Source organism: Brachyistius frenatus, unplaced genomic scaffold (genome assembly GCF_029030835.1).
Source record: "Brachyistius frenatus isolate BFR_SWC_R1_liver_20210118 unplaced genomic scaffold, ASM2903083v1 Contig_156, whole genome shotgun sequence".
NCBI classification, from domain to species: Eukaryota; Metazoa; Chordata; class Actinopteri; family Embiotocidae; genus Brachyistius; species Brachyistius frenatus.
In genome coordinates, this window is record NW_027210755.1 from 829,915 (window position 1) to 854,241 (window position 24,327).

Below are 24,327 nucleotides of genomic sequence, written 5' to 3' on the forward strand. Positions count from 1 at the left end.
TTCCGTACCAAAGTCTCTGTATTTATTTATTTTTTTTAAACCCTATTACTTCAGGAGGTGACCTTTTCCCATATCATGTCTCAGATTCCATTTCTGGGCGACACGATGCCTCACACACACACAAAACAAAGGATCCGCGGTGTCAGGAGAAATTGATCGTGCAGTCTGGAGGTCAGAGGATTTTGACCTTCTGATATTGTGTAACGCCACCGGGCGAGAAAAATGACACAGGATTACAGATGGAGGCAGAGAGAGGGAGGACCGGGGAAAGATAGCCTCTCTCTCTGTAGCGCGCTGTGAGCTTGAATGTCATCTACAGTGAATTATATCAGGGTGAGCTTTGCTCATTCCTCCAGAAATTAATATATGAAATCATTTTTGGTGCCTTTCGACTATTAATGAGAACATCATGTGAAAACAGGACACCTTTTCTCTTCCCACATGAATCTTAATGCATTTTTCACATTAGTCTGAGATCAAATAATTTGCTGTGAGCTTTAGTTTCTCAGCCATACATCCACTAAAAAGTGTGATCAGAATATCAGAAGGCGCGATGCATAGTATGACAGTATTTTGTATGTAGGTGGCATAAAAAGTTGTTGTTTGCCAAGGAACACGCTCTCGAAAAGCAAAGCAGCCTGCCGCAGCTTGATAAGAGTGCGAGTTTCTAGAAAAACAAAACATGATTTAAATATGCAGGGTCTCCCAGGGCTGAGACATTGACTAGCAAATGAAAAGAGAAAAGGGCCTGCCGTTGGCGTGACAACGGCCTCACCAGTGGTAACAGGCGTTAGGCTACTAAGGCCGGGCTGCCATCCAAATCTCTAGCAAATGAGCCACAAAAACCAGCACACACCTGCAAACACACATCATGCAAATGTGGCTGTAGGGGTGGGTTCGGAGGGTCCTGTAGTGAAGTCAGATCGATAGAAGTGAGGGTATCCCTACCTTGGTAAAGAAGAGCAAAACCCTGGGCCTGGTTGGTGCGGTCCGAGAAGAAGTAGAGGATGACGAAGTCGCCTGTGACGTTCACCAGCTCCCGCGGTGGGCTGCGCCAGTCGAAGCGGGCCACTACTTGGTTTGTGTAGCCGTCCAGTAGCTCCACCATGTCAGTCTGGTCGGAGATGTCAAAGAAGGTGAAGTTGAAAAGGATGGCGGATGATCCAGGGACCTGGATGGTCCAGTAGCACACACGGCCAGCCATGTATTTATCGGGGAAGTCGGGGGAATAGATAACTCCCGATGGAGAGGAGTAGTTCCCTCCGCAGGCTCCTACTCGAGCTAAAAGAAAAGACAAAATGAGGGGAAACGATCAGTGATTTTCCTGTCTATGCACTGATATGGGTTATAATTGGTCTTGTGAGCACCTTCATGTGTTGGTGTTAATCTGAAACACTGAATGGGTGTCATCCCCAACACCCATCCACATCAAAAACAGTTTTTTACTTTGTGAATATTATCGCTAATTTACAAAACGATTGTGACATACACAGTAAGAAAGAGGAGTATTGCATCAGCATCCAGTGTCAATAAATACTTGAGGTAAAAGGACTCCATTTGAGGAAAGAAAATGTTGGATTAGTGCAGAGATAAAAAAAAAAAATCTAGTTTTCTCAAAACTTCAGCTGGAGAATGAGAATGTATTTAATACGTAAAATATCATAAACTATGAAGCCAACTTTTAGTTTAGTGTACAGTAGTGTGGATAGCTGTGGGTCCCATCAAACCTCGTGGACATAATCTGAATTTAACATATTTATTCAAGATATAAACATACAAACTGTAGGCACTGACCCAAGCAGCACAAAAGATGTTTACCACAGAGTTATTTTCTCTTCATCTCCAACAGTTTTTTGAATTGATACCAAATCACAGTATAGACGTGAAAAGTCCACAGAATTAGAGAAGAGTCGATGCTCACTGTCGAAGATGATGACCCAGCCGTCTCCACCGCAGGGCTGCGTGTGGTCCCCGAAGCAAACGTGGTTACACTCCATGCTGGGCGACTCGCCGTGGTCACGCAGGTCCCCTTCGTTGCCACAGAAACAGGCGTATCCGGACTCCATACCGGCAAGCTGCCGAGCACAAGGGGATTCATGCAAATCATTGCATCAGCAATTCAAAACAAACTTTGAGCCATGCAAATCATTATGAATCCATTTGACACGGGTGCCGCTGAGGGAGACAGAGGGATTTACGCTATTTTCTGAAAAATGTCAAAATCATACATGATTACACAACAACTATGGATACATTTAAAATAATCTAGTTACATATGTTATAAGGTAAATGTTTCTCACGCTAGTTTTACGTGAGTTGTGTAACACGTGGAAGTGACTTCAGCCTAAAGTGCCCAAAATGCTCTTTTATGCTGTAAGCTGAATCTGTGCAGCCACAACCCCTCATCTGATTAGAGGCCTCATTTCAAACACACAGCTGCACACAGGGTGTTAAGAATAAACCTCGCAGAAATAACACCTCTCTATCTCTCAAATCCAAGCTGCTGGTTTTCAGGAGAAAGTGTCGGAGGAGGAATGTGAAACGTCAAAAAATCTTCACGCGTCTCGACCTCACCAACACTGACCGCTTGTTCTCAAAAGAGTTATTGTCCTTCATCCAGAAGGACGCCATTGTTCCATTTCCAAGCCCCTAAATGAGTTCGCCAACTGAAGGTACTGCATCACTTCCCACTCTGTGTCTTTTCTCATAGAATAAGAATTCATGGAGCCTCTTCTCTCGCGTCAAGCTGCAGCGTCGTCGTTGCATTATTCTATCTGATGCGTTCATGCTTGAGAACACAAACACGAATAGTTTTGGCGGCGCCAACGAGCGATGGATTGCTGTCTCGCTCATCCGGCATGCTCTTTGTCAGAAGGTCACACAGGACGCACACTTCCGACCGCCGAGGACAGCGACGGTCCAAGGGTAGGCAGATGATGCTGTTTCCAGTAACATCTGCCCAACTCAGAGAGGGAGGGGAGGGGGGGGGGAGGCTGTCAGTGTCTGTTAATGCAGCCGGCGCTGAAGCGGATGTGCTGAGACAGAAAATGAACACCTGGCACTGTTCGTGGCTGAAACAATGGCATGCCAGACACAAAACGCATTGAAGAGGTGGTGCCCACTGGGCTAATAACCATTCATTTCCAGCTGTCAGCCTTGATTATTGTGATGATTTGTCATATGCTGGTTGATTTCATACAGGAAGTTTGATGGCAGAATAAAGGGGGCTTTATGGTGATAACTGCCAGGAAACTGCCCATAAATGCAGATCATTTACATGAAAACTTGATGACCGCAAGGGACGACTCGTGTCTATCATGGACGACAATTTAATGGATGTTTAGTCATCCAATAAGTCTTCACACTTGAAGTAACAAGATGAAGCATTTACTACTTAAATTACCTAGGTTTTTTTCCTTTGAGTTTTCCATATTTGGAACTTCTTCTCCAACCAAACCTGCCAGCTCTAATCCGACTTAAAATAAAATGCTTGGCTTCTCCTGGGGTTCTAGGTTTTCATTTAAATTTTATACATGTCTAATTTCATTACAAACCTCACCTTGTATCTCTGCTTCCTACAGAAGCTGATACAGTTCTGGATCGTCAGTTTGTTGGAGGTCTCACTGGTGCCGGAGAGAGTAGGGGGGTCGCCGCTGTCTTTGAAGCAGCCCAAGTTCCCGGGCACTGAAGAAGAAACAAGAGGAGCGAAAAAAAACATGATCAGCTACATGCAACATATTATGTAGATGTGTCAGTAACACATAAGAACATCTCGTGTAAATGCTTTCTGGTTTTTCTCATGTACAGCAGATCAGTGTATTTGTGTGATGGAGTTTCATGTCCATCCTTAATTTGGACATTTATATCATCGATCCAGCAAACTCTACAACAAATGGCCAAAATAAACAAACAAAACAAACAAAGCCAGCAGGTTCGGCAAGGGACAACTTCCGCTTTTAAAATGTTTTGGTTCGTACGCTGCATGCTGTGAACCCTCATTGTCTCATGGTTTTGTTTAAGCTGCGCAAGTTTCTTCATCATGTTTGTGATTAACAGTTCACCTCATCGACCCGAGAACAATCTACCATGACACACGCAACAAGTATTCAGGCCTCTGTTTGAAAGTTTTGGTGAGAAATGCCAAGACGTGAGACAACTATTTGGCTTCTGAGGAAAAGAGAAGATGATGAGGAGGAGGAGGGGTTGGAGAGAGGCAACGAGGACAAGAGAAAAAGGGGTGAAGGGGACGGGGATGTTTGAGTCGGAGCAACACAGAACTGGAATCTGGAAAATGTACCCTGTCAGATGAGAGCAAGTTGCATCAGATCAGGCATATAACAGTTTCTACTTGTGTGACTGTGTGTGTGTGTGTGTGTGTGTGTGTGTGTGTGTGTGTGTGTGTGTGTGTGTGTGTGTGTGTGTGTGTGTGTGTGTGTGTGTGTGTGTGTGTGTGTGTGTGTGTGTGTGTGTGTGTGTGTGTGTGTGTTTGTGTTTCTGTGTGTGGTGAAAGATCTAATTTTCTGATGTCTAACGTGCCAAGAAAAAAAATTCAAAATCATAATCATATAATACACTCTTCCACATGGTATTTGGCAAACGGCCACAACTGGAAGGAGGCCAAGTCCAACACTTTATGACTACATTAAACTTTTTTTTAATCGAAACATTTAACATTTTAAAGATAATGTTTAACCTATAAGAGCACAAATGGGATATTAAACATAAGTAGGTATCAATATCATAATTAAAACGACAGTTTGTGGTTCTGACTGGCTGTACCTACATACTTCAGTCAAGCTTTCATAAAACAATGGAAGTTATCAGTTATTTTACTTATTCCTCCCCCCCCCCCCCCCCTCTACCACCACCACCACCACATTGAAATGTTTGTTTCTTTGTTTGTTGGTCAGCGTGAGACAAACAGGCCCAACAATCACAGAGAGATCACTGACCAGACAGATAGATGGAAGCTGGAGGCTGACACCTTTCCGGATCACATTCAAGCAGATGAATCAGCCTGTCTCTCTCAATCTACTGTGTGTTCATCAGAAACTATGCAATCCTTCAAAATCTGGCACAGTGATTAAACACTCCAAAGCCTTTACATTCAATGTAATAGCTCAGGAAGTGCCAATAAAGCCTCCAGCAGTTTATATCCCATTTTTCATTTGTTTTTTATTGCAATTCAAATGGGCTTACTCGTGTTTCATTCCAATGCTGTGAGGTGAAATGAATTTGACAAACAGAAGTTAATGCTGAAATCTGAAAGTAATTTCCACTGCAAGTATGAAAAAAGCTCTTGAGTCTAATTGGAAGTGGTGTCATCCGGCCGTCGTGTATAAAGAGACCTCATTAGTGAAAGACGGAGAAGACAAGAGCAAAGACTGTGTCCAAAATAGCTGTCAATGCTGCTTTACGATATAATGAGGATGCAAAAATCCAACGCATGTGACACGACAAAACATTCTTGTTCTAAATCAACTGTTTAAAATTTCCCCCAAAAAACATCTTTTAACACAAAACGAATGCAGTCATGTAACTAAAAATAACTTTAAACCACTGGGAACAGGTCAAATCTGCTATTTCAATTATGCACAGGAAAACAATTACCTTTCATCTCTCTTTATCATTTCAAAAATCTCTATAAGTCTCTATGTTTGTCCTTCGCCCAGCTTGAGGACCGTTTGCCTCATCTGCTTCAAACTCGGCCGGTGTGTTGGTGGATCCCCGAGGTTGTGAACTGATGAGTTTAGTGCGATTTGGACTTGCGACATGTTCAATATCAATACATTTTCATTAAAATGCGTCATTAAAATGCGTCATTTAAATGCGAGATTAAAATGACGGCAAACCAGGCAGCACCAGCCCAATAACCTGTTAACCCCAGCTACGTGGGCGTGGCCTCAGAGAGGATCACCGCCGACAGCACCGGTTGGCCTCAGATCAAATCTACTCGCTTTCTTTGTTTTTCATCCGTGGATGCTGCGTGGGGCCTGCTTCTACTTCAGCATCACCACGTTGGGGTTACAAGGGAGCTGAGCAGATATTAAAAGGTGACGTGAAGACATTACAGACCACAAGCTTCCACAGTGACCATTGGACCACTCAGCAAACACGGAGGACAACATGGAGGCGCAGGAGGAGTACTTTGAACGCACTCCTGTTTCCTGTGAAAGATAGTGCATGCAAAGAGGAAGCATCTACTACAACTAAGAGTATTTCCAACTACCTTACCACTCCTCTGCTCAATAGGATACTTAAGAAAGCCCGTCAGGAAAGCAAAAAGTCCCCGATGCCAGAAGATATCAGTGACATCATCAATCGTCTGTCACACAAGGTGCAGGATGAGATGGACATTACTGACTCTACTGTCAGAATAAACAACGACAACATAACAGAATTCACCAAAGCCGTAGTTAAAGACCTTTGCAAGGAGTTTGGATCTCCAAAAAAGCTGCTGGCGCCTCCAATGCCATCAAACAATACATCTTTTTCATCTTTTGTACACAGCAATACCACAAATTGGTGACTTTGAACCGGCATTGCACTATTCTTTTGAATTTGAGACATAAAAGCATAAAATATTTGTTCGTGTCTGCACATGACAGGAGAGTTAATTGTGTTGACTTATTTTCGGGCATACAAATATGAATCCAAATGCAAAACAGGCAAGGCAAGGCAAATGTATTTGTATAGCACATTTCAACAACATTAAATATTAAATATAGCCGAATATATAACAAAAAAACTGTGAAATAGTTTCTCCACATATTGATAAAAGAGAGCCAGACATGTGTTTGATCATAAGTTAGATACTACAGACGAGCATGTCCTGTCTGTTTGTACACCAACTCTGTCTGGATTTGTAAATGCACCACAGTCTGACAACAAGCTCAGAGACTGTGAAGCTGTCCTTCCCCTGATACTGTACTCCAACACTGTCCTACAACTGCCTGTCGTCAGACACTCGGGAAGAGTTTGTTTGGCGACAGCAAGTTCCACCAGTGAACAACTGGCAGCCGGTCGTTGACGGTAAGAAACAGAAAAACTCTTGATCCATTTTAACATCTTTTGAAATATATTGATATTCTGCCAACAAAGAAAATGGGGTATGGATTCGCATGCATCTCAGATTGAATATTTACAATATCACTGTTGAGTAGCAACACTGAAAACTGCCTTCATGAACCAAAGTGACCCTAATAAAGACCACACATGTCCATTGTCTCTGGGACGCCAGTTGTTGCCAGAGTTGTCTTTTTCATTGGCACGAACGCTTCTCTCCATGCACGACAGATTCTGCAGATTCTTTCTGTCAGACTGAGGCACAAAGGCTCTTCGGGAAAAAAGTGTGACATGTGTTGGATTCCACGCAAATTGTTGTCCGCAAGAATGCCCACCACAGACTGAGAAAGGTGAAGTAGGGTGAAGAGGAAGAAATGACTGAGAGGGCCGGCTCCCCTTTGTTACACTCGTGTTTGCTGACCGTAAAATGACCGGCGAGCTTTCGGTTGCAGCCATGAATCGCTGCAGTGCGGAACAGTGTTTGACAGATGACTCAACACTTGGAGACAAAGTTTTCAGATTCTCGCTGACCAGCAATAAATTGTGTGCAATATTCATTTTTTTTTAGCCACGACCAGGCCAGAGGTTTATTAGTGGATTAATCTGTTGTTATTTACTATTATTCCATGTTGCACACTCGCACATTAAAGGTGAATTATATGACAAGTTAAAGGCGAACATGACAGTAAAAAGAATGTTTGAGGTCCCTCGTATTTTCAACCCACAGCGCATGTTTCTTTATCGGTTGCTCAAACTGGATTAACCCCAGTCAAGTGTGCAACAGGGGAGGCAAGAAGAGAGAAGAGATAAACACCTGGTTGGGAACCAGCAACCTCCCTCCGAGCAAGGCAGGCAGATACCACTTCAATGGAGCCTTTGAAAAGCAGAGAGGAAAATGCTACTGCAGGGCTCAGCCGCCAGATTAAAGGAAGCAATGCTCTTTTTTCACTTTGCTTTGACAGGAAGATTGCAGACTACAGTCAATTTATCGTTCTTTGTCCTCCTTTCGTCCCAGGGGCTGCGAGGCGATGGCTGTACAGCAGCGAGCGGTGGGATCGTATCACACCACAACCGGTGGAACTGAGGAGGAGGCTGGTTTGTGCTCCACCTTCCTGCACGCACAGGGCTATCCAAAACAAAATGTAGAATTGTTCTTAATGAAAACTCTTGCAAACATCTGCTTTGCAGGCACAACAAGTGCAAATGTCTCCACATACAGAAAAATAAAAACAGATACTGCACACACTTCAAAGCTGCTGGTAGAATTTAGAGTTTAACGAGCCAGAGGGGAGAAATGGAGGAAACACAAGGTGCATAAAGGCTCCAGGAAGCCCAGACCAGACCTCTGAAAACATCGGGAGATCTCAGCGGGAGGATGGACTCCCACAAAGTTAAAGAAAAATGAAGAAAAAAAAAAAAAACTCACAAAAAAAACAACAACAGACAGCTAAACTACAGAAAAAGAGCAGTCAGTTTGCCTTCCCACAATGCAAAGCAGCGCAATGCAGACAGGAGGCAGTGGGCAAATCAACAAAGTTCATGGGTGTCTGTCTACCAGACACCTCAGACACAACAACACCGCCGACCCAAAACACATCAGAGACAAAGAGCAGGGAAGAACACAGAGGGACTCAACAAACAACATCAAACATGTGCAGCAGCCTCTGCCAAGTGCACTTGGCAGGGAGCGCATGCAAGCAGGTTGATGGGGGGGGGGGGGGGTTCAAACATGTTGAGGAAACATAATTACAGTTATAAATTTCTGTGACATCCAGTGGGTAAAACACGAGAGAAATGGAGGGTGAGAGAGAGTTAAAGAATTGTTGTCTTTGTTACGGGACCGAGGGTGTTTATTTACTCTTGAAGAGACAACATGGGGAACATGAACCTTTAAAATCCTTTTTAATCACTGAAACGCTGGAGAATTTTAGTAGAAAAGCTTTTCTCACATCCCATAATCTACATGAGAAGTTATGATGATGAAGAACAAATCTACACAGAAGAGTGTGAAATAAAACTTGAAATAGATTTTTTTTTTTTTTAAATTTTAAACATCCTAATTTTGCCAAATTCAGGGCATTGTCACACTTGGAAGTGCAGACCAATGTCCGAACCACGGTTCAGGTTTTTGTTGCATTGTACACAGTTGACGCAGACAGTTTTGGTTTCACATCAAAATCTGTGGAGCGCTCTGCAGAACTTTGCATGACATCGTCCTGTCCTTATCATCCACGTGGGCTGCATGTCCCGACACTTGGCGTTGATTGATTTGTATGTGGATGATCCTTGTTCCGTTTGAATGGTGAAAAATGATTGAACAGATTCCTTTTGTTGCCACTCTACTATTATTATCATGGCACTACTACTACCACGACCGTTACTGCCGGCACTTGTTAAAAGTTTTGGCATTTTTAAGCGGTTTCTTTTCAAGTTGAGTTTTCATTTCTTTTTTGGACCAAATTACATTTAAATAAATGGCTTCCTCCTCTCCCCACGTGCTGCCACGACTCATTTTCACTTTTTGTTTAATTGGTGACGATAGCCTGCCTAAACTTGTTGGTCCGAAAGTCTGAAAAATCATAAAAGTGTTTTCAAACCATTGTTTAGTTTGATCAGGACTGAGTCCACCTCTTTTCGCTGAACAAAATTCTGGGCCTTTGGTCCGGACCATAATCCGAGGCACGTTTTAAATCTGCTATTGAACCAAACTGAAAAGTCCAAATGTTTAGATGCCAGGAATTTTTGCACGTGAACTTCATGTGTTTTTTCTTTAAGAGGGTCAATAAAAAGATGTGAAAGCCCCGCTCAGATATTTCAAACTTTAAACACTTGAAGACTTTGGCTTTTTATTTTCCTCAAACAGGGTATCAAAAACTGTCATTTGGTATTATGGCTTATATTGTTCTGAATCAATGAAACCCATATTTCTGAGTCAGGCGCTGTATAAGCCAATCTGTACATAAACTTTTAATCTAAAGTTTAGTCAGTTAGACTGTACCGAAGAAAACATCTTAACTTCCGTAACATGTTCAGCTTTACTTCTATCCTGTCGCATATTCATTACGTGGGCTTTGGAAGTGACATCTGTCAGGTGGTTTTATTTAGTTGCTTGTTCTTTCAGTAGGAAAACACTGAATGGCCTGTGAGCTTTTGCCTGAAGAATCCTGGGCGTGGGAATATGAAAGGTCAGTTTAAAGCGGCTGACTGACTGCCCACACAGATCATAAATGATATCGCCCTGTGGCTTCACTGCGTGGGTGATGGCATGGGGTTTCTATAATGAATAATTACATGCAGTCATGGTGAAATCTACGCCACTTTTTATTTGTTACATCCAGCCATAGGAGAATGTATTTCTTTCAAGTAATGTGCTGTGTTGCTCAGTAGGCCTCAGCTCTGGACCCTCCCTCCTCGTTTTCATAATTGATGGAGCTCTGGACCTGCAGCCGCTCATTCAGGCTAATCAGTCCACCCAAGACATCAAGACTGACAAGCTGTTCTTCTGTCTCCATTTCATTTTTTCCTTCCACTTGTTATTGTTGTCTGGTATTGTGTCAGATTTTGTAGCATTTCAGTTGCGTGATCTACTTTAGGTAACAGTTTAATTTAACACTTGCAGGAGAGAGCTGCCATTTCGTTTAACCTCCTTTTCTCCTGTGTTTGTGTTGACAGGGAGAATTAGTATTGTCAACTTTTCTGTTAGTTTTGGTTTCAACTTATTGCTGGTTATTTTGGCCTGGGCTCCTCCTGAAGTTTTCATGCTCTGAAAAACTGGCAATAAACGACACGAAAAGTTGAATAAAATGACTCAAATCAAATCATTCATGCAGTCTGAAGTGACTCCCTTGGACTGAGCTGCGGTCAGAAGAGTACACTTTGCTTAAACTAATGCAGACTGATACCACAGTCTTAAAGAGCTGCTGGTTTAAATGAAACCAGTGTTTCTATTATTTTGTCTATTCCATTGATATCAGTGAAGGTATGCTAACCAACAGAAATACCTCTCTGTATAATGCAGCAGTTCAAAAGCACAACAAACTTCAGCCTCCAAAATGACCATATGGTAACTATTCATCCTGTACATCTGCAGGACTTTTAGACTGCATTGGTTTTAGCTTATTGATCAAATAATTAATTGATCAATTATAAATAAACACATTAACACAGATCTGCCTGCTACATACACAGCATGTTTCAAATGACGATTCAAAGCAGCATCACTGCAGAAAAAAAATATTCTCTTTCCACATCCCTGTGCAGACTGCAACAGTGTTTCCTCTTCTTTCATTGTTTACATTTGTCTCCATTATGGCATGCGTTGTCTTCTGACAGCTGTGTCGATGCATACACATTTAACTGTTTTTCTTTTTATGAATCACTGCCCTTGAGACACTCATTTCTTTGATTGTTTTAGTTATTGCTTCCCAACATTAAGTTTGACATCCCAGAGATGATGTTTTGATATCAAAGAAAGTGAGTGGCATTTACACACACACAAAAGCTGATAATTATCTCTGGTTACAGCATGTAAAAAGTATTTATCAAGTAAACACACTGGGAAAAAAACAACAACAAAAAAACAACAATCTTCAAATGAGCATTAAAGCAGCAGCTTGGCTTCAATTAAATCCAATCACAATAAAACCAGAGACAAATATTCATTAGTGCTTCCACATTAGAGACACGACGGAAAAGAAGTGAGGTTGAAAGTCGAAGCACGATTTTAAAAGCACATTCCTCAAGTGCTAAAAAGGCTCAATGCAAGTAATTTAAAACACAGGTATGTTGACGCCTTGGAAACTTTCCCACCAGAGTAATCCAACAGTAGCAGGTTAACCATTCAGATCTGAAGCACGCACGCACACACACACACACACACACACACACACACACACACACACACACACACACACACACACACACACACACACACACACACACACACACACACACACACACACACACACACACACACACACACACACACACACACACACGCCTCCTGAAACACACACTGCCTTCTGAGGACTGCTAAGTGCAACAAAGCAAGGAAACAACACTTATCACAGTTGGTGTTTATGTGATTTTTTTTTTCCCATTCCATCCCGTTCTGTTTCTCTGCCTGTATTCCTCGCTCCGTCTCCCTTTCATTGTGTCTCGGCCCCATTTATTACCCCTTTTGTAGGACAGTATACTCAATACATAAACAAATACAGCTGCTGCATTTCATCAAGCCTGTGATTAGTCTTGTCGACTGCACCACAGCCCACGAGAACACAAGAGAATATGCCACAATTCCCCCCAGGACAACCATTTCTGGAAACTCAGTATTGTTTGTAAGGAGGTGGGAGTGACCATTTTGTGTTTCTGCTGGGTTTATGCTTTGTTTTGTTTTTTATGAAGATCATAAATTCTCCAGCCAGTAAATGGGAACAGTTTACAGTTAGACAATAAAGAACTTATTATTGGACCGAATGAGAGAAGTATTTGTATCTAACAGACTGACTTTTCTAGCCGGATGCTCAAAACATGTTGTGTGTGTGACAGAGAGAGAGAGATGCAGACGGGGATCCTCCACTGTATGTTGCTCATGCTTAATGCGTCTGTATGTCCTCTTTAATCCTGTTTTAACATTTCTGTGTGTGTGTGTGTGTGTGTGTGTGTGTGTGTGTGTGTGTGTGTGTGTGTGTGTGTGTGTGTGTGTGTGTGTGTGTGTCATCAAGGCTGTGTTGCAACAAGATTGAGATGGAGGAGATCAATGCTCCAGCCCTGGGATAGTGACTAACCATCTAATTAGAGGGAAGGAGGAAGAGCCGGAGCTTTAAATGAGTAATTAGTGCCTTCTCAGCGTCCAGGCTGAACAATGCAGGGAAGAGATGAAAAATGGCCACGGAGCCGCATCGCTGCCTCCCCTGACAGACCAAGCAGCCTGTGTCCCGAGGAGTCTCGGAGGACTCGATAACAGGCCGGCTGGGAGATGACGAGATGAGCAGGCACTTTGTGACTACCTCGGGTGTCAGATAAGCTCTTCCATTTATCATCATTCACTTTCAAAGAGATAAACTTCTTGTTTGTGGCAATTTCTCCTGGTTATTTGGAGGCAAAGGGGTGAAGTCTGCACAAATGTGGAACAAATAAGACACTATAGAAACAGTTCGAAAAACCAAATTCACAGCCAAATTCTGTCTTGATCAATGTTCAGAAGAAAAAAAACTTTTTCATAAGGATATTTATGTATTTATTCCAAATGAATCCAGCAAACATGCAACTTTCATTTGATAGTTGAAATGCAAGTTCCATGTATATAAGTGAAGAGTAAAAGTGCATCATTATTACATCATTCAGCCGGGACAACTGGCATAAAACAACTTTGCTAATGCACGGTTGCAAAGGACACTGAAACACAACAATGGAGAGAGAGAGAAAAAAGCCTTTTTCCAAACATCCTTTGAAACATCATGAGTAGAGGTAGTAACACATGACTAACAGCTAAAAGCTCCGGTAATGGTCCCATGGAGCTGCAGTACTCATTTCAACAATATGACAGTAAAGAACACCATAAATAACATGTTGGTGATTTTCTTAGATTAATTAGTCCTAAAACTAAACACATGGCTTGTTGTTCTCCAAGGGCCTTATTAAACGGGGAGTATAAATGTGCTCCATAAAATGAATGACAATTCTGTCTATTAGATAATTGAATACTGCATAAAGACATCATGATAGAGCCCCAAAAAGTGAAGCCCCAAAAGTGAAGCCCAAATATCTGAAGAAATGGACGCTTAATGGCAGCGCCATGACTTATTTTGTCTTTAATGGCTTAAATGTTTAAAGTCTATCTGATTGTCTGAATTCTGTCTGATGTGCCGCACTTTGGTCAACTTTTGTAATATTTAAATGTGCTGCAAAAAACTGACTTGACTTGGCTAATAGGCTACTACAACTTTCACTGTTGATGCAGTGCATCCTGGATTTCATGCTCAGGGTTGGCGAAGGTCTTCTGGCTTTCCCAATCGAAAATCTGACTTCAGGTGGAAGTTTCTGACTGGAAACTCAGAAATTTGAACTTCCCACTTCAAATAATTACAACTATGCTAAAGGATTTTGATCTAATTAACCTGAAAACAGGCAAAATGGCAAACGCACACACACTTTCTGCACAATATCCAATTAAAAATTACATTTATTGTACGTGTGCAGAGAAATGCTGATCTACATTTTGGCTGAGAGCCCTCATTCGTGAGCCCTAAAGTGGTTGACCTGCTACTCCTCTCCTTCCCAGACGAGCACTAAACAATGGCCAGCTACTTGTTCTCATTAGCAAACATTCTACACAACAGTGCTCCCCTCGTAATCAATACCTTTAATTCCCTAATACCTGGCTGATTTAACCCCGGCCATGTTGAATGAGGGAAGGAGCCAGAGAGAGAGAGAGAGAGAGAGAGAGAGAGAGAGAGAGAGAGAGAGAGAGAGAGAGAGAGGCGGCTGAGAGATGTGATCTACCTGAAGTCCTCTGGCTTGTTTTGGTAAAAGAGTCTCAACTCTGGTTTCTGCTTAAGAGTTTCCTCACAGCAGTGCAGGCAGGTATTTCCCCTGAGGGAACGTGTGGGTGGAGCTACGAAGAGGTCAAAGATAAGAGGAAGATAACATTGAGTGTGCTCATGGACCCCCCACCAACTTTGCCAGGTAAGGACAGGTTTAAAACAGGGGAATGGGGTTGCGTGCAGGTTTGAACTAAATCGCTAAAGCTACTCAAACTGTGAGGACTCAATATATAAAATTGCTTTAAAAGGAAGAACTTTTCTGTGTTTATATGAATAATTTTAAATAATTAAGAGGTTGGGAGACAATAAGCGTGGCAGGTATTTGTTTTTTTTAATTTATAAGCCTTAGACAGTGACGAGATAAATCTCAATAACACACCTTTTTAGTTTTGCTCGATTATCTGTTGTAAACCTTTCATGACATAACTTTGCTTTTTTGATTTCCATTTTTTTCCTTGTGAAAATATACTTTGAGATCTCCAAGCAAAAACTTAACAAGATATTGGTTATAAAGAATGACCAAAATGTCACTCCACAAAGAAGTTCTCTCTGAAAGCCTTTCTAACTGAATGTTACACTGTCCAAAGGACAGAAACACACTCACAGAAACACACAACCTTCTCCACTCAGTGATGCCTGAATCTGCCTCAGTATGCTGGTTGGGAGGGTTGGTTGTGGTGAAAGCTGGTACAAGACCACCGTGGGGAAATATTCTGCCTCTCCAAAGAATGACAGAGAGTGAGATAAATGCTGCAATAACAGAACCTGAAAGCATCCATCTCTGGTCGAGGCGGCCACAACAGCCACGAGGCAGGGCTGTGGTGCTTCAGTCTGGGCTTGGTTTCCAAACCACATGTCCGACTTGTCTCGACCTCTTGCTTATTTTGATTCGCACTTGTTCTTTTCTCAGACATTCACTCAACCATTTACTTTTGCTGCCACTCATGAATTCGCCAAAGATACTTTTCCCTTAGCCTGATTCAAATTGCTTCATTCTTTCACAGTAATTTTAGGAATAACACCTGTGTGTATTATCTAATTATTTGGTGTACTGAGTGGTTGGATGCAGTCTGATGGTGGCAGTCAGGTAAAACCTTCACTTCTTCATGTGACCTCCTTTGGACCAGTTCGGCTCCAATTTGGACTCGCAGTCTTGAATTAGAACAGAAACATTTAAATCAACTGAAGGAAAATGAAGCAACAATCCTCTTGATAATTAATTTATCACCCAAGAATAAATGTCAACAACTGTTGAGAGTCCCATGTTACTTTCGTCTGAAGTCTCACTTGTACAGAGCTAAATTGAATCTTTTGACCCCCCCCCCCCGACCTGACTACAGTGACCCTGAAACTGAAACTTATGGATCAGCGTTACTCGCTCACCTTTCCTTTAAAAATTGTTGTAAGATTAGCATAGCTCTGTGCATCAGGCACAACAATGCATCCTCTGGTAACCATGAATGCCAACCAATCTCTATAGTAGATGTAGACATATTTCTGTGAATAAGTGAAAACTATGGCCTGCTGATCATGCTCTTGCAGTCAGGGGTGCACTAAAATCATTAAGATTCACCCGCTGGGAAACTTGAATGGGCCAAATTTCATGACGCAAGCAATCACTAAAATCAACCCCGACCAACCGACACTGATCCCAAGAAATAAAAAACGAATCCACTCAATCACAAAAGGAGATCATTATTTTCTGCTACCATTTAATCTACAAACCTCAGATCTGGTATGTTTTATCTCTCTTTATTAAACAGCTTGTCTTGGCGTGGACAAGATGGACGTTTACAGCAACTGAGGTGAGTAAGTTCAAAAAAGACTTGTGTAAAACTTTGTAAGCCGCTGACACACGTAGAGCAACCTTGACACAAATATCTGATCACATTCATCCATCACTATGTCAAGGGTGACTCAGGTGTCCCACAACTTCAAAGTACCATTTAGCACCTTCATAAATCAGTCCTAATGAAGGCAATATCTCATCACTGCATATTTTCCTTAACGTTCAGCAATAAAACCCACGACCAAACACATAACTACTTTGTTTTAATGTCTTCAAGGTGTGACTGCTTCGCCTGCCAGATGGATGTGGTGCCGCTGGTTTTCAGACTATTGTTCTACGATGACAGACATGGTTAATCAGACATGCCCTCAATTGCTCAAATGGATAAAAGTATAACATGCCGTGTGTGAGCTATTCATGCACTAAGCTGGCTAAATGTTCAGGTGCAAACACATTGACAGCTCTATGACAAAAGTAATATCTCAAAATATCTCAAAGCGGGGGATGGTGGCTGGCGGATAATGAGGCTCATTACACAACACAGCAGCTATTGTCGGCCGTGGTAACAATGTCTGAAATAAAAGAGAGTGTAAACATTAAGTATCACGCTCTTTCATGAAAATTATTACCTGAAAGGAAACGTTACAGCACGGGGCAGTTTTGGTGTTAAAGAGGGTGTATCGCCCGTTATTATTCCTCAGTTTAACAATTCTGATTAGATGGATTAAAATGGAGTCCTGTACTTTTATTTACTTTAAAATAAAAAATAAAAAACGAGCCACAGTGCACCAAAACAGGGGAAAACTCACAGCTGCTGCAGGGCGCTCTGCTGCAGGAAGTCACAGTGGCATAACAAGTTTTTCTTGGTTATATGCTGTTGAGAGATGTGCTCCCTATGTGCAGATCAAAGCAACTTTGTCTTGGCAAACGCTCAAGGACTTCACTCTGACACTTTCACTCCGTGTCAGTCAAATTCAGTCAGAGCATATCGTCGAGCAAACGCATGTCAGCTTAAAGGAGCCGCACCAAAACAGAATGTCTTTGCGGTATTGAACGCCCCCGGGGGAGCAGCCATCACGGTGGCGACCGTCACGTAAACGAAGGGTTTCAAAACATCACGAAACATTACAGTAGGGAACAAAAGGCTTTATTAACACATCAAATTTGAACTGGCTTTTCTCTCGATTGTTTGCGATGAATCATGTGGATCATCTGACTTTGGATTTAGCTGTCAGTTCTCGTTGGTATTTGGTGAGCCTGCTGGTTTAGCCGCAGGTCTCACTGGTAAATTCCTCAAACCTCATTAGAAATACGCCTCAGTCCTAAGTCAGACAACAATAAGGCTTCTCTGGCCTACACACTGAAGCCTGACTACAAATGCACCGTCACTGAACTGACCTACGGTATGGTCAGGGAACAGTGAGCCACATTCCTCAAAATGTCCTTGTGTAACGTTTCACTCTTGACTGTCAGTGCACTTCAAATCATGAGTAAACTGTTGGGAAATGGTACAGAGCTGAGATTTTAAGAAACGTCAAGGGAAAATGTTTTCAGCAGAACAACGCGGCTCCGCTCCGCACGAGCTGGATTTGAATAAATAATGACACTTGTGACAAGGATGTGCTCAGCTGAGCATTTAGTGGTGAGAAGGGCCTCAATCCTGCAGGACATCGCTCACTGTAGAAATGTAAATTTATACAGTAAACGATGACAGCACGCCTTTTTAAAATGTTAAAACATATTGCACCACATGATAACTGCTGCCATGAGGGATTACTATGATCAACAAATGTAGTGACCTACACTGTAATCCACAATTACAGACGACGTGTTTCTGGCCTTATGTGACCTGCCCGGCAGTGTGTGCTCAACCAGGGTGTGTCACCCTCACTCGGGTGGCATGACCTTAGATGACAGGGATGCCAGCTGGATGACGTATAAGCATTTGCAGGCTGCGGCAGGTGCCCCAGCGAGCGGCGACCGACCACACGACGTCAAACGTGAGCAGAAAAAGTAGAAAAAAACAAAGGCCAGACGAAATGAAAAGAAAGACCACTGCTGGCCTTTCTCCGGCACGCCACACTGTTTTTCAAGCTGTTGTTAACAGTCGCAGGCTGAGAACCCTGACACAGAGGGAACATCAGCAGTCTCTCAATTGGCAGCCGAAACTTTTAAATGCAGCAGATTGAGAACAGGCAGCGCCAGAAGGTGAAGGCACCACGTGGCGTTTGTGGTTTCACAACAGATGAGACGGAGCATTCGTGTCTGAAAGCTCAGTCTGGTATCCCTGCAGGGAGAAACTGTCTCCACTAAACAAGTGTGTTTTCATGACACTGGATGCCTGGCTCAGTAAACCTCATCTCTTTGTCTTACCTTACAGGGCTCGATCTAACTTCTACAGAATGGGTGAACGATCCATAAAGCAGCATTCGATACGGGCACAGCTCTCAGCCGTTAGAAAATGGGGCCACATGTCGCAAGGACGTGTTACACGCTGCACAGCGCTGGATCCCAGACAAAAAAAAGGCTGAGGCAGCACATGGCAAACCCATCTGGAACAAAAGCTGGCCCAATTTTACCAAAGATAAGGAGCTCCGAACAGAGACGGTGCAGCCTGCTCTTCTCTTTCCTCCCACGCCACAAAGGTTTGGGATATCTGCCGAGACACACTGAATCAAGTGGACAGTTGTTTGAAATAGGTCAGTCAAATGTCTAATGGGATACGCACAAGCTCCTATACACATGAACACGCAAAAATACCATGGATAAACATAGATACACAGGCCATGCAGCAAACAGGCATTATTAGATGGGCTAATGGGTCCTGAGCCTTTCAAACAGCAGGCTTTAGTCAAGCATGTTACTCAGACAGGATAATGGTGGGATAGCTGGAGGGGCTGGGAGGCTCTTCGGGCCTGCTGGTACCTATTGCAATGAAAAGTCATCTCTAAGTTCTCTGTCTGATTACTACTAACCACCAGTTGTTTTTTTTTCATCAATTAGCCATACCGTTCATCCTCTTTGAGGAACGTGGGAAGGCTGGAGGTGTTCTCAGCTGATATCGGGCGAGAGGTGGGGTCAATCACGGAGCTGACACGGAGACAGACAACTTTTCGCATGCAATTTAAGATGCATGTTTGCACACAGGCACGGAAAGAACATGAAAACCCCTCACAGGACTGGCCAGCAGCAACCCAGAACCTCCGCGCTGATGCTGGTGATAGTGCTAACCACTGCATTCCACACACACATCAACTATTCAGAGGCAGCGATAACAGAAGTAAAACAGAGAACAACTAAGAAATAGAACGGAAAATACATTTCTGAAAAAATAAAAGAGGAATGTGTAACCTCACAATAAGAGGTCAATTATGTAACAAAATGGGATGTTATTCATGATTGAATAAGCTGGTGAAATATTTATTTTTAGTTGTACAGAATAATTCAGTTCTGCTCGACAGAATGTATGCCTGACATTGTTTCCAGTTATGAAATTCTTTTAGTTGAGAAAAAATATGCAATAACACCTCCGGCCTAACCTTTATGGCCATTTTTATGCACAGAAGACTAAAATGGAAAATGTTGAAATAACCTTAAATAAATAGCAACATCATTGTTTGTGACGCTGACATGCTTGCAGTTAATCACCACATCTGAACCTCCTCTGCAGGACTTTTGCTCTTTGGCATCAAAAACAGTTAAAGTTCACCCACCCGAGTCTGTTTTTCAAAGAGGTGATTAAAAAGGTGGAGTAAATGAAAGTAAGGGGATTAAAGACAGACAGCTCTTTGTCAGTATGTGCCAAGAGAGCGCACAGAAGCACTAAATCTCTCAGCGTAAACAGTCCATCACATGTATTCATCCAGGAATTACTGGACAGGGACACTCTCACACCCATAGGTGAGCAAAATATACAAATAAACTGGTAGATGAAGATAATCACTCACATCAAAAAGCATGTCAAAACAAGCTACAAAGCCAAAGGGGGAAACATATGAACACATACACAAAAACGCACACACACACACACACAGATAGTGATTGACAGCTTGTATTAAAGTAAGGGCAGGCCCAGGCATGGCAGGAGGATGGGTGACGGTAGGCAATTAGAGACATTTTTTAGATGATGATAGCTGTGTACAAGCCATATCGTCCATAAAAGCTATTCATAGCAGACGAGAAGATGAGCACAGCGATGGAAACGGCTGGTCCGTGTGCCCACGATACGGCCCTGAGGGCATGGAAGGGAAGAGCAGAGAAAGAGAGAGAGATAAAGGAATGGCCGTCTCTTACTCTGGCACGTCGGGATGTCACAGTATCTCCAGTAGATCCCGTCTTCGTGATCGGCAATGTAGCACCAGGGCTGAACGTCCCCATCAGGATTCCTGCAGACGCAAAGCATTCTCTGGTTCTCAAATTGTTAGGATTTGAAGTTTTTTTCTTTTTCGTACATGATAGTAAAAATGAATTTCTTCTGGTGTTTAACACCTTAAACATAATAAAAATGCATTATTTTTTTTCCACCAAAACAGTTATTCAGCAGAATAATAGGCAGATTAATTGCTCATGAATAGTTGTTAGTTTCAGCCCGTTTTAAAATATTAAACTATGATCTGGGTGAGTGCTGTTTGTCTGGTTAACAGGCAGCGGTCATAAACCACAATCAAAACACTCCTTGCCTATTCAGCAGTTTGAAAACAAAAACGTATATATAAGTAAATAACGTGAACAACTTTGTTAAATCAGCTGTTCTTAAACACGGGTTAAAGTCTGTCCTACTCGACCAGATGTTTGCTGTGGTGCAGGTTTTTTTGTTTTTTGTTTGTTCAACGAAATGAAGTCAGAAGGACATTTAGAGTCGATGGAAATCTTATGAAAATACGTGGTGTTGATTCATGCAGCTGCGTCTTTAAGTAAATGAAGTCTTAGAGGTGTGTTGGAGTGGTAATGAAAGCAGTATTGGATAGATGGGCTATCAGGGCCAAACGCGTAACACAAAGACAGGACATCAACTGAAAGCCCCTCTGAAGAGAGATGAAACCTCGACAGTCTTTCAGAGGGAGATTATCTCAGCCGTGTCAATCATCCCGAGTAGCCCCCCTTGGTGCTTGTTGCTTTAGCTTCTCCTTCCACACTCTGGAGGCTTGACCATGCATGTCAGTCAAGGGCCAGACCAATTGGTCCAGTTGGGGGTCGGGGGTGGAGGCTCTTTGTTCTGGGCCAGACACAGACCTGAAAAAGGGACGGGTGATGGGGTCGAGCTTTTGTCTGAGGCTTCGGCCTCTTTTAAACCTCATCAAGGCACTTTTAGCCCATCATAATAAGGCTGACAGGCCCCTCGGTGCTTTTCCTTTTCAGTTTCCCTGACAAAAGCGATGAGAAGTGGGAATGAAGATAGAAATACCTAAAAGCTTTGTACAGGCTCCATATCCCCAGGGTAATCATCCAACTTTATAAAGCACGAGCCTTATGGTAACTTCAAAATTGCCGATAAATTAAATCAAAGCAGCTCTTGAACTCTTTTAAGTTTTATTTCAGTATTACTGGGAAATGTAAACATATACTCCTTGTTGACTATAAAAACCTTCTAAGATGACATCGCTGTTTTCTTTTCTTTTTTTGCCCTGACTGTAATTGCCATCTCCTTTGACACACCTCATTGTAGCATCTTGAAAAGCCCTGCAGGACTGCACTATCCTGTTTCGCCTTTTGTGTGCAAAGTTGTGAAGGGCGTTTCCATTTCTTTTCTTTTCCTATCAAAAACAGTATCCTGAGTTTCCTCCTCTCTTTTCAAACTCAGAATGAGGTATTGACAAAGATGTCGTTCTAAAGATTTTTTTTTCAGGATTGAACTTCAGTTTAAGTGCCTTTAAGCTTTTACTTATTTAACTAACAGTTACCACTGTCTTTCCTTCAGCTTGCTGCCAGTGGGAATATGTGAAGACAAAGCTCATCTCGTCCCATTGCTTTCTATTCTTTCCCATCAAAACCACTCTCCATCTGAAATTTTCCCATGTTCCCATGTTTGTTTTCCAGTAAATCTGGACACCATATCATGAGGCCAGATCTGTTTGTTGTTCCACCCAGATTGGAGGCAGACACCTGTTTGTTGAGCCCGAAGCGAAGGTGGAAATGGCTGAAAAGAGCAAAATCTGGGCCCAACCATCAAAACATTGGATTATATACCCTTTCTCCATTTCTCTCTGCTCTTCTCGCTTTCATGCCTATCAACGCATTATAGGCTTGTTTGAAATATGACTCCCCAGAACTCGTATAAGATACTATAGCCACTTCTGTAATTTACTGCACCTTCTTAATCACCCCCTGAGGAGGCAGACATGATTTACAACCATGAGTGCTTAAAAAACATCCTCAGCAGACCGCCCACCCCCTTTCTGACCCACCAGCATCTTTGATCAGTAAATGATGTGGTGGGCTCCTCCCCTCCGAGCTCTCTCCCAAGCTCCGGTGCCCAAATAGCGTTTTCATTCTTCTCTCACAGACACACACCTGCACACACCCTTTTAGCAGAAGCATGGGAACATCATCCACATGGCTAAAGTGAACAGGCAAGCCCACATAACAGAGAAACATAATCAATCCTGCCCCGGGGTGCTACTGTGCATGTTGTGTTAAGGTGTGTGTGTGTGTGGGTGTGAGAGGAGGGAGGGAAGGTCAAACAGAAGGTGGAACGCAGACAGTTTCAGACTAGCTGAGGTGCCACAGTGCAGATAAGAGCAGACCCCGATGGATGGAAATCCATTAATTTAACCCAACAGCCAGCCAGCAGCACGTCATGGAGTAACTCAGATGAAAGTTGCTTCCCGTGTGTGTGTGTGTGTGTGTGTGTGTGTGTGTGTGTGTGTGTGTGTGTGTGTGTGTGTGTGTGTGTGTGTGTGTGTGTGTGTGTGTGTGTGTGTGTGTGTGTGTGTGTGTGTGTGTGTGTGTGTGTGTGTCCCCGCTTGGCTCTGAGTAGAAGATCTTGTCGAAACACTCCTATACCCAGGGGTAGATCACAGAAGATGTTTGGACACTTAATTGGCACAATTACACTGATTGACTCATTTTGCTCGGAGTGAGCCACACACTTCGGTTCAGAGCCAATTATAGCCACATTGCATTTTGCCTTGCAGGCTCTCCACTCCTGCATTTAGAGTGGCTTATGTCTAAACACTGAGAAAAACAGCTGTTCCTCGCTGGCTGCTGTTCAAAAGATTTTCTTTACTTTGATTGGAAAATGTAAGATGATCTATAAAGTTCTTGGCACAGTGAAACTAAATATAACAATCGAAAAATCATACACATCAAACTATGTGCGTGAATTCAGGGAACACCATTTTTCATGAGATAAACTTAAAGCGAGATGCTAGACTGACTTTTGTTTAGTTAGCAGAACTTTAAACTTTTGTTTAGTGAAACCAGAGGACATGTTAAAAAAAAAAAAGATGAAAGCTAGACTTTTGCAGAATTGGAGAGAGGAGAAATGCTGATTGCAAAGTGGTGGTGAAAGGCTTGTCTGGATCGGGATTTGAGGTCAACAGCAGATCAGAGTCTGGCAATTTACCGCCTGAGAGAAGACTCTTTAATTGACTTGATGATTTAGCATGCAAACTGCTGCCTGCTGCTGTGCTGCATGAATGCATGTATTGAAGAAGAGGGCTTGTTGGTTGTGGGCTGACATGTATAGTCTACTGTCTATTGTTGTTCTTTCACAGTCTACTTCTGCTAAATACAAGGCCGTGAAGTTCATGGGTCATGTGGAGCTGATAAACGTGACACTGTGTGCTTTGACCAGCATCTTTATAAAAACGATTACCTGAATTACAAAGGAATTTGTTTTTCACCCAACCTCTGTTATACCTCGCCATGTTGATTTATTGCACTCAAAATTTTAAGATTTCTGCCTCCACCGCAATACGATGAAGATGA

At 42.6% G+C, this 24,327-nt stretch overlaps 1 protein-coding gene across 2 annotated transcripts in view; it reads right to left on the reverse strand.

Annotated features, from left to right (window-relative positions):
* kremen1 (kringle containing transmembrane protein 1) overlaps positions 1-24,327 on the reverse strand; it is a 57,457-nt gene that overhangs the window by 6,173 nt on the left and 26,957 nt on the right. For both annotated transcript variants that reach the window (XM_069716381.1, XM_069716380.1), the window contains exons 3-6: positions 20,692-20,783; positions 3,560-3,684; positions 1,922-2,075; positions 949-1,281 (exon numbers count right to left, since the gene is read on the reverse strand). In XM_069716381.1, the coding sequence (XP_069572482.1) occupies positions 949-1,281; positions 1,922-2,075; positions 3,560-3,684; positions 20,692-20,783 (704 nt within the window). The remainder of the gene's footprint in view (positions 1-948; positions 1,282-1,921; positions 2,076-3,559; positions 3,685-20,691; positions 20,784-24,327) is intronic.